Source organism: Danaus plexippus, chromosome 12 (genome assembly GCF_018135715.1).
Source record: "Danaus plexippus chromosome 12, MEX_DaPlex, whole genome shotgun sequence".
Taxonomy (NCBI): domain Eukaryota; kingdom Metazoa; phylum Arthropoda; class Insecta; order Lepidoptera; family Nymphalidae; genus Danaus; species Danaus plexippus.
Genome location: NC_083545.1, coordinates 2720661 through 2732150, shown reverse-complemented (window position 1 = coordinate 2732150; position 11490 = coordinate 2720661). Strand labels below are relative to the sequence as shown.

The 11490-nt window shown below is 29.2% G+C and overlaps 1 protein-coding gene across 5 annotated transcripts; it reads right to left on the bottom strand.

The window, feature by feature from the left end:
• Positions 1-402: 402 nt before the first annotated feature.
• On the bottom strand, positions 403-4884 carry LOC116772491 (multiple C2 and transmembrane domain-containing protein-like). Of its 5 annotated transcripts, none has more exons than XM_032664702.2 (14): positions 4364-4880; positions 4138-4297; positions 3554-3702; positions 3333-3476; positions 3008-3194; positions 2518-2696; positions 2238-2439; positions 1870-2015; positions 1577-1728; positions 1426-1487; positions 1247-1359; positions 1058-1167; positions 797-894; positions 403-707 (listed from the first exon to the last, which is right to left on the bottom strand). In XM_032664702.2, the coding sequence occupies exons 3-14, from the start codon at positions 3658-3660 to the stop codon at positions 651-653; spliced, it is 1557 nt and encodes a 518-aa protein (XP_032520593.2). In that variant the 5' UTR covers positions 3661-3702; positions 4138-4297; positions 4364-4880; the 3' UTR covers positions 403-650. The 5 variants fall into 5 exon arrangements, 4 of the variants coding, with proteins under 4 accessions (XP_032520593.2, XP_061378359.1, XP_061378360.1 ...); XM_061522375.1 differs by having other exon boundaries at positions 4450-4880; XR_009752828.1 differs by lacking the exon at positions 403-707 and having other exon boundaries at positions 1058-1181; positions 4364-4883.
• Positions 4885-11490: the final 6606 nt, after the last annotated feature.

Genomic DNA, 11490 nt, shown 5'->3' with positions numbered 1-11490 from the left:
GTATCTTAGAGTTTGTCATTAAAGTTTTTTGACTACACAATTTGTTTAATGATGGATGAATGAAAACTATAAAAGGTGTGGTTATTTTGGTGTTGATACAAACTCATAGTAATCAAGCGAGTCCATGAACTAATGATCTATTTTGAGATTACGAATGTTATACACACACACTTACATATAGACGTAAATATTACATACGCATATGTTCACGTACAAACACACATATGTTACCTTTAGATTAGTCAAAGCTATGTTGAAATAATACAAGAGGGTTAATTCAATACACGAAAATAACCAGCCCAGTAAAATAGTTATCGTCAGTTAAAGTATATTGATACAAGAACAAAAGATGCTACGAATAAAAATAATAATTTTTTTTATTGAGTTTCTCAAAAAGTTTTATTAACACACCTTCTCATAAATAATATTAACATTTTGTTCATCTTACACAACACTGTATTTAAAATTATTTAAAAAAATATTTCAAACACTTTGTAGATAAAATCTATATCTTGCAAAATTATATTTTACACCAAAATAAAGAAGGCATTTTAAGTAATATCTAATTTACCATAAAATAAATGATAAGTTCAATGTTAAATAATAAACAACACAACACGCAAAAATTAAATTAATTTCTCAGATCTAGTTCATTCACAGTTTTTATCGTCGGATGTATCTCCTACAGGCAATTCTTCATATTTGCTCTGAAAAAATATTTGAATAAATTAAAAAAATCTTCAGTGAAATGTGTTTAAATTTGTTACTATTTTTATATAAACACAAATTAACTTACAACAAGTATGTCATCAGGTACTCTAGAGAGTAAATCCATTATTTCATTGTTTGGTATCCGATTCGGACGGAATATTTTGTACAAAAATTTTTTTATTCCTGGAAAAACATCAATGAGAAAAGTGAGCAGAAAATCAATATTTTATCTAACCAAATAAAGGAAGGGAAATAAAATTTTATTGCAAAAAAAAATATATATATATTCATAAAAATATACATGCTTCTTTAAATTTTTAACTTATATATATTGATAATTACTTACCCCAGAACATGCAGATGTAATTGAAAGGTATTATATACATTACTAAGGCACTAACAAACAGCATGACAATAGCCAGTAAACTCACAAAAGGCAGCGTAAAGTTGAATAAGCTGAAATAAAAGCCCTTTTAAATAATATACCTAAACAAAAGAAATCACTTAAAGAAACAAAATATTCTAAGATTACAACTTCTTAACGCTCTCCCCAAAATCGGCTATTCTGCCAATTAAATTCTGTATGGATTGTATGATTTCCTGGAGTTGATTAATCTTCTGCCTTATTGACACATTTTTGTCTTGTTCCTTAAAAATAATTCAGAGTTTAATAAGCATAATTGAAATTCAAAATAAATTGTTTCAGAAACAAACCTTGTTTTCTTTAGCCTCCTTGTTATTGACTGGACTGAATTCGTTTACAATTTTACTTTTCCCTGTGAAATGTCGTGTAATATTATAGTAATTATAAATTATAATATCCAATATTGAACAACCTCCAACTTTTTACAGGAGGGAAACTTACAATTAAAAATAGTATATTGATCTGGTTTGTACCACACAAAAGGTATAAGCAGCAGAAGAGGTAACATCCACAGTTTAAAGTGATAGCAAAAAGTCAACCATAATGCTAGCGATGCTACATTCAATTTCATAGATTCCCATTGAAAACACGTCCTGGGAAAATGCTATTAAAGTCTATAATTTTATTTAAACACAAATCGTGCATATGCAAAGACCATGCATGATGCATGCATTTAATAAACATAATACTGCTAATAAGTAAACATATAGTTTAATGAAGTAAGTAGCATTTACTTGAACATATCAAATGCGTTCATTATCCAAGTGGTAACGACTTTGGCCCTTGACAAGTTTCTCGCAAAAACATGTCTGTCTAATTTTTCCTCTTGTTGTAGATAATTAGGTTCTTTTGGATTTATCACTCGTATCGCTGCTTTTATCTGTAAGATATTTGTTAAATGTGTTACTTTATTTTGTAGGTATTAAAAAAAGTTGTGTATTTCATATACAGTCTCATAAAAATTGAAATTGCTTTAAAAATATACGATACATTTATTATAATGGTCACATAAAAAGGTATTCTTCCTGTAAATTGATATTTATATGTCTTCTGAGTTTTCGCCTAACTATTCTTTTTAATATTTATTAACATATCAACTTACCGCATTCCAAACAAGATTGATTTCTAAGAGGATCCTAGGATTGTTTCCCTTCGCCCTATCTTTGAGATTGCAGCATTTTAGGGCATACCAATTTTTTCCGCACTTAGCTTTAAGCAAAGGTATCGCTACCCTTCCGACCTCGTCGTTCTTTTTTTCGTCATAAATTATAACTTCTAAAACTGAAGTTATATCTGTTACAGTACTGTAACAAACGAAATAGCTTTAAAGTTTTATTAACAGAGGTTTCGAGATTATGTTTCAAAAGGAACAGAATTCTTACAATGTGACGATTTTCATCCAACTAGGGGCGTTAGTTTTATAGTCAGTTTGGGTTTGTACTCTTTCATTGTTTAGATTAAGGATGCAAAAACAGTCGGCGCTGGATAGACCCTTCGCTCCATAGACTATTACATTAAGAGAACCGATGTTTGAAAACTGTCCACACAAGCGATACCAAGCCTGTAAATAAAATTGCTGTTTGTCTTATAATCTGATGAGTGATAATATAATGAAAAATTTAAGTTACGAGGAAGAGTACTAGTAAAATAAGCACTTATTGTTGCTTAATGACATTTGGTCCTTAACCATCAACAAGTCGAGTGCATTTAAAAACTTATATGTTTTGGGTGCTTATGAATAGAAAGAAATTGTTGCCATCGATCTACATATATGTCTATAGAATAATTAGTATACAGAAGTAATACGGAGAGATTTAATGGGCGGAAGTTTATCAATAAATAATAATATACTGTAAGCGGAAACGAGCATACATATTTTTTTCTTAGTAAATAATCTTTATTTCTCATCTCCGTTTCGTCCATACCATAAAGTGTGTTGTTTAATGTTCCACTTATTGTAAGAAGGAGAAAAATCTGAATGTTTTTCAATTCATAATCTGAATTTATACGCATTCTGTGCGTTTTTTCTTGTTCCAATTCGTTTAAATCTATTATATTTCTGAAAAAAATTTATATATAGAATTTTCTATGAAATGCTCTTTTACTGGATTGTAGAACAATAAATTTTGTTATCTTGAATTCACAAAAAATATGGTATTATATTTTGCTTGTGTGGGTATTTATAAATGTTTTTTACCTGCATATTATATTATCTCTTTCAGAAAGTGTGAGCTCCAGTAGACTGTCGCTGTTATATAAGTTAAAATTAAATATTTCTTGGACTTGGACTACGTCTTTGTGACTCTTAATTAATTTTGATTTAAGCTTTTCGGTACCTAATCTGGATGAATAAATGTATATAAAAGGAAATACATCAATCAATCAATCAATCAATCAATCAACTCAGACATTATTTACCTAAGTCGAAACATTAAAACACGCGGTTTATCCTCTAACTTGGTCGTTTCAAAACCCGTAACTTCAATCAATGCAATAGTCACAGTAGCCTGTCTCATCTTTTTCATTGGTTTAACTTTCCCGTATTCTACTGCATTAGACAGTATGTACTGAAATAGATGATATAAAGATATATAATGAGATCTAAGATTTTCGCGAGTATTCATTTAAATGAAACTAGTATTGTTCGGATTTACTACGCGGATTTTATTATTTAAAAACTACATAATCCCGACGTTTCGGTTACTTTGCAGCAACCGTGATCACGGGCAGACCTCGTCTGCTGCAAAGTAACCGAAACGTCGGGATTATGTAGTTTTAAATAATAAAATCCGCGTAGTAAATCCGAACAATACTAGTTTCATTTAAATAAAGATATATGTTAAAATGCAAACCAAACATTAACTACATTTGGTACAAGACACGTTATAATAATCAGCATTTATATTTTCATTGATGAATAAATGTATAATGTTCAATAACTTATTAAAAATATTGACATGGAATAAATAATTGTTTAATAAACTAATAAAATCAATGCTTACTTTTTCAACTTTATTTTTACACTCTTTTGATTTTGGTTTAGTGATTTTTTCTTCCCGCTGCCGTTTTCTGAGCCGTGATTCTATTCTACTACGAAGAGTGCGCGGTGGAGGGGTAAATGGTTCACATTCGTCACTTTCCACTTTTGCGTCTTCACACAATCTTGAAGTTTAAAACTGTTTGTAAAGAAGCTTAAAATGAAAGTGTAATTTTTATGTATAATACTACGATTCAAGGCTTGTTTTAAAATAATGTTTATTAAAAAAAACAAAATCGTTTGTACTTTCACATTCGCTGTCACACTTTTCACTTACATTTGATACGGATTCAGATTTTGCTACAACAGGTTCGACATAAGCAATGTCGTTTCGAGTTATATTCTCTAGATTAGTATCTAGTATTGTTATGTGTTGTATATGATTATTTATTTCATTAAGTAAATTTCTTCCCTTGTCATTGAATTTAAATCACAGACACTCGCACATTTTTTTTCGTCCTCGTTACTTAAACAATTGCAAGTTAACGAATCCATAGATCGAGACTTTTCCAATTTCCTCTGCATTTCTTCATATTTATTTTGAATCTTCATATGTATACTTGCAAATTGTTTTTAGATATTGTTTTTTCTGTTTGAACACTGTTTTCCATTATTGGGGGATTTTTTTTTTTAATTAAATTGGAACAATTCCGTGCTCTGATATAAGCGAAAATGGCAAGTCAAATTGTACGTGGATATAGATTATTGATTTATTTTATCTTTTCTGGTATTATCTTATCTTATATTTAGTTTCTGATGACTTGCAATGAAATTGTTTTCATTGTTTGTGTTAGTGTTTTTTACATAATCCATAAGCTAATTCTTTTTATTATTTTTATAGATTGCGGAAGTGACTTTAAATATCCTTATCGTCCGTATTCAAATTAAAATCAGATATTGTTATAGAATATAAATTTAAATTAATTTATTAGATTTTAAATTATTTAAGAATTTTTATGTATTATACAATAAAATGAAAGAAATATGAATTAAATGCAATTTAAGTATTCACCAATCAAAGGAGCGATACAAATTTTAAAATATCAAGTATGTTATAAAAAAAACATTTCTTCCAAATAAACAAATAATATTAAACCCATTAGAAATTCTACCTTCTACTTTAGTTAAATTTGTTACAGAAAGTCATTTTATTATAGCATACAACGCTTACGAGCCACTTTTCAAGACTGCAATCTAGAAAACGCTTATGGTTGCTGAAAAACTCCAAAATGGAAAGCATCACCGTTCAGGTGAATTTATGGGTGTCCCATGCAACGTACGGTTTGTCATGTCAGCTGCAAATTATGAGCTACGCTCTAAATTGACTACTTTTTAGCTCGTTTTTGACAATTTCGGTGCTATGTGGGTACACGGGTTCGTTATGAAAAATACGAGAGATAATTTTGGTTTGCGTTAATCAAACATACTTGTATAAACATTAAATGTTATCAATATTTTACAAATATTACGTTCATTCAGCTAATTAGATAAATTAAGTTATTCTAGTTAAAAATCCATCTCATGAGATAAATGTTAAAACTACGTAGTGTATTTGCAGATAACTTGTGTCGGCATATTGTAAAAATGCAGTAAAGAAATAATTGTAACAAAAAATATTCTTTACAATTATACACGATCTTGGTTCCTTCCTTTTCGTGGGTGATGGTGTGTTGTAACCGTCACTCCTAAGCAACTGGACAACATAAGGTGTTGTAAATGCGTTGCATATGTGGGTTATAGGTTATAGGTTTAGTCAGATACTTCTAAAAAAACGTCCTCTTTCTATAACGTAATAAAATTACAAATAGCAAACTGGTAGATAGATAGTCTTTCGAATAGGATGATTTATGATTATATTCACTCCATTTATGTTAAAAGAAATAATTAATGTAATGGGGCCCAGATTAAAGTGGGGTATTGTTAAGAAATAATACATAATTCAATCAGGAATTATGAATTAAAGTGTTACGTTGCTTTGATTTATGTATGAAGCATTTAATTTAAATATTGTTAGAGTCCCAAAGACACATAAAACGTATGTAATCTTAAAACTTTTAAAGCGTTCACGTCCCAAGGCATCACTTGCTTAGTTATATTTATTATATTATATTTATGAAACGGATCTTTGAAAGAATTAAGTATTTTTCTTTATGACAATGATTTAGGGTTTATTTACTTCGTTTGCTTGTGAAGTGTATCATGCCATTTCTACTCTCTTTTATTTTTAACTTTATAGAATGTTTCTCTTATTACCATATTGTAATATTGCATAATATTTTTTAAAGAATGTAAAAATGTGAAAATCAACGATGTATATTGGGTTCATAGAGAAAGATGGCGAGGTAAAACTTGTTTCCTTATGTTGACGTATATTCGTTTGGTAAGTAAATAATAAAGTAGAATTTCATGCATCAGGAAAGAAGTCGATCTCAAAACAGATGCGATTGTTTTCTTAGAACATATCTAATAATAATGTTGATTAAATGCTTTCAAATAAATAAAAGACGTTATCCAAATAAGTGAAATCCTTACATTTTTACCGTTTTGCTGTGATATTATAAAGCAAAATTTTAGAAGCGTTTAGAAATAATATACAGGCTAAATAAATATGAAAGTTCTATTAGAACAAGAATATTATAAGTTTTGTTGTTGCAATGAATCCTAAATTTAATAGATCTATTTATATTCACAATTTTCTATGAAAATATAATTTATTTTATAGTGTTTTAAAACAAATTCTGTTGTATATCAGCATCCGGATCCTGTTTAAATTTATTTTTTATCTATTACATTTGCTTGTTCAGACGACATGGAGTTCCAAAATATGAATCATTATAGTACTTCCTACAAAATAAAAACATTGACGAGATTTATAGAGTATTCACTTACACATTTAAATGAAACAAATATTTTTCGGATAAACTACGGCAGACGAGGTGCCCATGATCATGGTTGCTGAAAAGTAACCGAAACATCGGGAGTATGTAGTTTTTACAAAAAAAATCACGCGTAGTTTATCCGAAAAATATTAGTTTCATTTAAATGAATAAAACTCGCGAAAATCTTAGATCTCATTACTTACACATTGTCTATAGAGCAGCGTGATAATGATTTATGCAACTATAGAAGAGATCTTTTTATAGATACATAAATATGATTTGTATTAATATTTAATTTATAGCAAAACTTTTAATGAACTTCTTGAAGGAATTCACAAATTTATGTCAATTAAATTTCGTTAACGAAACATGTAACTACACAAGTCACGCTAATTATTAAAGAAGAAACTTATCGCGGGCTATAGAATTTACTACAATAAGTAAGTTAAAATAAGAGAGCTACAAGAAAAAAAAAAAAAAAAACGGTGAGTGTGTTTGTAAGTATGTGAATGTTAAGTTAGCCTTAACTTCATTATAGGAATGTTTATAGATTCCAATTACTTATAGCAATGCCTAGAATCAATAGTATCAAAGATAAATAAAACCGATTAATAAATGATAACGCTGTACTTCTGATTCATTCTATGATTAAGTCACACGTAAAACGTCATGTTATTTCGATTAGATTGTTTATTTTATTTATCGTATCTTCTAACTATTCTCGTGTTTTGGATGGGAACCCCCCACAAGAAAAAAAATCAATATAAAATATTTTTCAATTATTAATTCAATAAAATTTTTATAATACACACTATAGAACGTTATATATATATATAAAAAAAAATTGCATTAAAACTTTAGTTAATAAATAAATGCAAATATTAAGTTTCTTGATAAATTCTGATAATTTTTTTTTACATGATAACAACAATGTAAGGACAATGATATCAATAACGTAAATGGGAGTTGTGTGAAGTAGCTGTAATGTTTAAAATTTCATGGCTCCTATAGTTTAATATAAATAAAGGCAATTAATTCCAAATATACGTTATAACTATTAGAAAACTATTTAAAACGGGAGTTTAATGGTTTTTATAGCACTTTATCGACGGTCGCTGAACATGTTTAGATTTTACTAAATAAAAAAGACTTGTAAGAAAAATTTTACACTTTAAATATAAATTCTACCTTAACTATTTTCGGCGAAATTAGTTTTCTTTTCGAAAATCCAATAGAGAATCATCAGGTAATTTTAATGTCATAAAAATTTACGCCTAAAACAAATAAACAGCAATGTTTCTAAAGTAATTTTATGCTTAATCCAAAAAATCAAATCAATTTTATTTGCTGCTATAAATGTATTTTAAAACCAGTGTTTAGATTAATTATAGCTTTAGGTCAACTCAAGGCCGTAACACAAGTTAATTTAATATTATTTAAACATAGAAATTACAGCACGCATTGTTTTTTTTTTGTTATTATAAGTTCATTTTAGATATAAATTTTAAAGCTTAGTTTTTTCTTAATAGTTTAATATTTTCTTAATAATTATAATACAGTCTTGACCAAAAAAAAATTAGTTTTACAAAAGACTGTGGTTGTCAATTTTGACAAAGACAACGCCACGCGGTTACAACTTTAATGTGTATCGGATGCTACCGCTCTCACTGCCACCCCTATTTGTAATCTTACTAATATTATAAACGCCAAAATATTTTGAGGAAGTACAGACGTATGATGTAGATGATTGATGTACGGATAATGATAAAGATGTACGGATAAAAGGATGTACAGAAAGCTAGTGAACCATATTTAAAGTCTATCAGGCAATCTGTAAGATGGCAACTTCTATAAAAAGCCTCAGACTCGATTGAACGCATTTGCCATATCAAAGTTGACTGTCAGCCATAACTATCAGCGGTGTGAGGCCGGCGGTAATTTGATGTAGATCACCAGTCCAGCCACTGTTGCGTGAGCCTTATTCACCATTGATCAACTAATAGTGTTTATCTCTACAATTTAATTGAAGAGAAGGAAGACTAGGGCGACAGACATATAATTCTATATGTCTGCTCTGTGATCTGTTTTTGACGCGGGCTCAATGTGGGCTGTCATTCACGAAGATGGTACTCGCTCTCTATAATAAGAAAATGACATATTTAGACAGGTTTTAATATCGGAGCACTTGACATTGAAATGCCATCAGACCTACTCGTCTTATGGACGTTTGGCTCCTATTTTCCGCAAGGCGCTGGTATTGCAGGTATTGGACAATTGGGGTAGCTCGAATTAGAATGAGTTAAAGCTACCTACCTCAATAAACTTTATGTATTGTAATAAATTATAAATGTGACTCTGAAGTTTTACTTGTGATTTTTGAACCGACATCAGCAGGTTGATCTGAAAATCAGCCCACATTTAAAGGTATCGTCTTTGCTGCTTCTAGAAGTATGTAGGATCAAAATATTTTGAGGCTTAGTTTTGATGTTATTATATCAAAAACATCCCATGACTTGTTAACTTGATTAATTCCATTGAATTGAAACACTTTTGTGGTTTCTTTTAACCCCTATATATAAATGGTCAGTATCAGGTATTTTATATGATATTTACTCGTAAAAATATTCAGAGCGTAAGCGTAAGATAGCAGATACTTAACCAAAAAATCGTTTTAAAACTATCTGATATCTTTAACGGTCCGCATAAAAAGTGTATATTGACCATACTATCGGATTTCCTGTAGTAACTCTTGGAATGTTGATGAAAAAAAAACCCAATGCATTGCTAAAAGATAATATTACTAGTGAAAGTTCTAGTCCGATTGCTAGTCTGTAATATTGGAGGAATAAAAGATGGAAGTATGCTTTTATTCGTAGATTGTAGGGTAAGGTAATTGTAGGGTTGAGTAAAACTCAGCCTAACATTACTCCTTACCACTTACAAATTACCAAATTGATAAAATAGATTTGGTAAGTGTACTCTCTAGAATCAATATGGCATCTGGCTTTCACCAAACACCCGTATTTTAAAATTATAATAAGAAAACTTCTTAAAAACTTTTGAAGAGTCAATGCAATATTAAATTTTTTTCTTTTCATCTATTAAATACCTCAACAATATTTCAAAAACAAGTACGCTTTAAATTCTTTAAGAGAGAAAACAATTCTAGTTTATGTGGATTATGTCTTTACTCTACCTGAACTAATGAAGAGATATTAAGTGTAAAATTGTCTTATCTTCGCTTGAAAGCAACAGATTCTATTTGGATCAATAAACAAGTTGTAAGAATACGTTAAAAAAATATCATAACTATAATAGTTGTCACCATATGTGACAAAAAGAGTCAAAATAAATTAGACTAAGTAACAATTTTAAAGACTCTTCAAAATTAATAATTTTCTAGTAAAATATCGGTTTCAGCTTAATTATATTATTAGTTCCAACAGAACTTTCATATATGCTCTTGAAAATCATAAGGATGTAATAATTAATCAGTGGGGCTTTGCTAAAATCGCTGATAGCTGTGTAAATCTGATGAAGGTTAAAGGAGCGTGATAGCTAATGACATTAATGATAATAACTGTGAAAAATTATGTGATCTTAAAACGGACAGTTTAATTTTATTAATAATTTTGAATTGATCTGTGAAACCGTGTACGAAAAGTTTAAAAGGAAAGTTTTAGTGAAATATAAAGTTGGTGAAAATTTCAAACTTCTTGCAAAGTTTTTCATCGAACTTTTAACGAAATTGGATTAACGTATTAACACTTAAAATTATCAGTGCAGGAAAGCGTAGATATATTTTTAAATATCTCAATAGACGAGGTAGAGAGAGGAGCTGGGATGGTGGAGGTGAGCGTGTAACGCGCGTTACACAGGGGCCCCTCAAACCTACACCTGGGTCGCAAGCCCAGGCAGGTGAGTCCATGAAATGGTGAGAAGTTTTCGTCTCGTCGTTTATTTCCTTCGTTACATACTAGAAAATCCCTTTATTTTCAAAGGTGCAGCTTTTGGCTGATGTTGGTTTGACAAAAATGACAAAAGCATTTCAAACATTCAAATATGTTCTTGTTCCTCATATAAACATATATACATATCCATACATATATAAGAATATGCATGTATATACATATCCTTATGTATGTACGGATATACGCATACTAACACAAAAGCATATATATAATTAATATAATTACAAACAACACTTGTTTAATTCAATTATTTAAATACATTAAAACTATTGTGGATTATAGTTTATAAAGTATCGCAACAACAAAATCATAAAATAATATGATAATGTAATTTTCGCCTCAAATTAGAGTATATAATATAAAATATACATGCATAATGATAACAAATGAATTAATTTACTATAACTACAATTTGTTTGTCGATGCCATAGAAATTTAATTATTATTTTCTAATTTTACAACAGACGT

Bases quoted from the DNA above. Each gene is read 5' to 3' on its own strand.
- LOC116772491 (XM_032664702.2), bottom strand. From the start codon at position 3,660: ATGAAAAAGATGAGACAGGCTACTGTGACTATTGCATTGATTGAAGTT. The intron at 1,729-1,869 runs GTAAATGCTACT...GCATTTTCCCAG, and splicing joins AACGCATTTGATATGTTCAA to GACGTGTTTTCAATGGGAAT. The intron at 1,168-1,246 runs GTTGTAATCTTA...CTTTTATTTCAG, and splicing joins TTTGGGGAGAGCGTTAAGAA to CTTATTCAACTTTACGCTGC.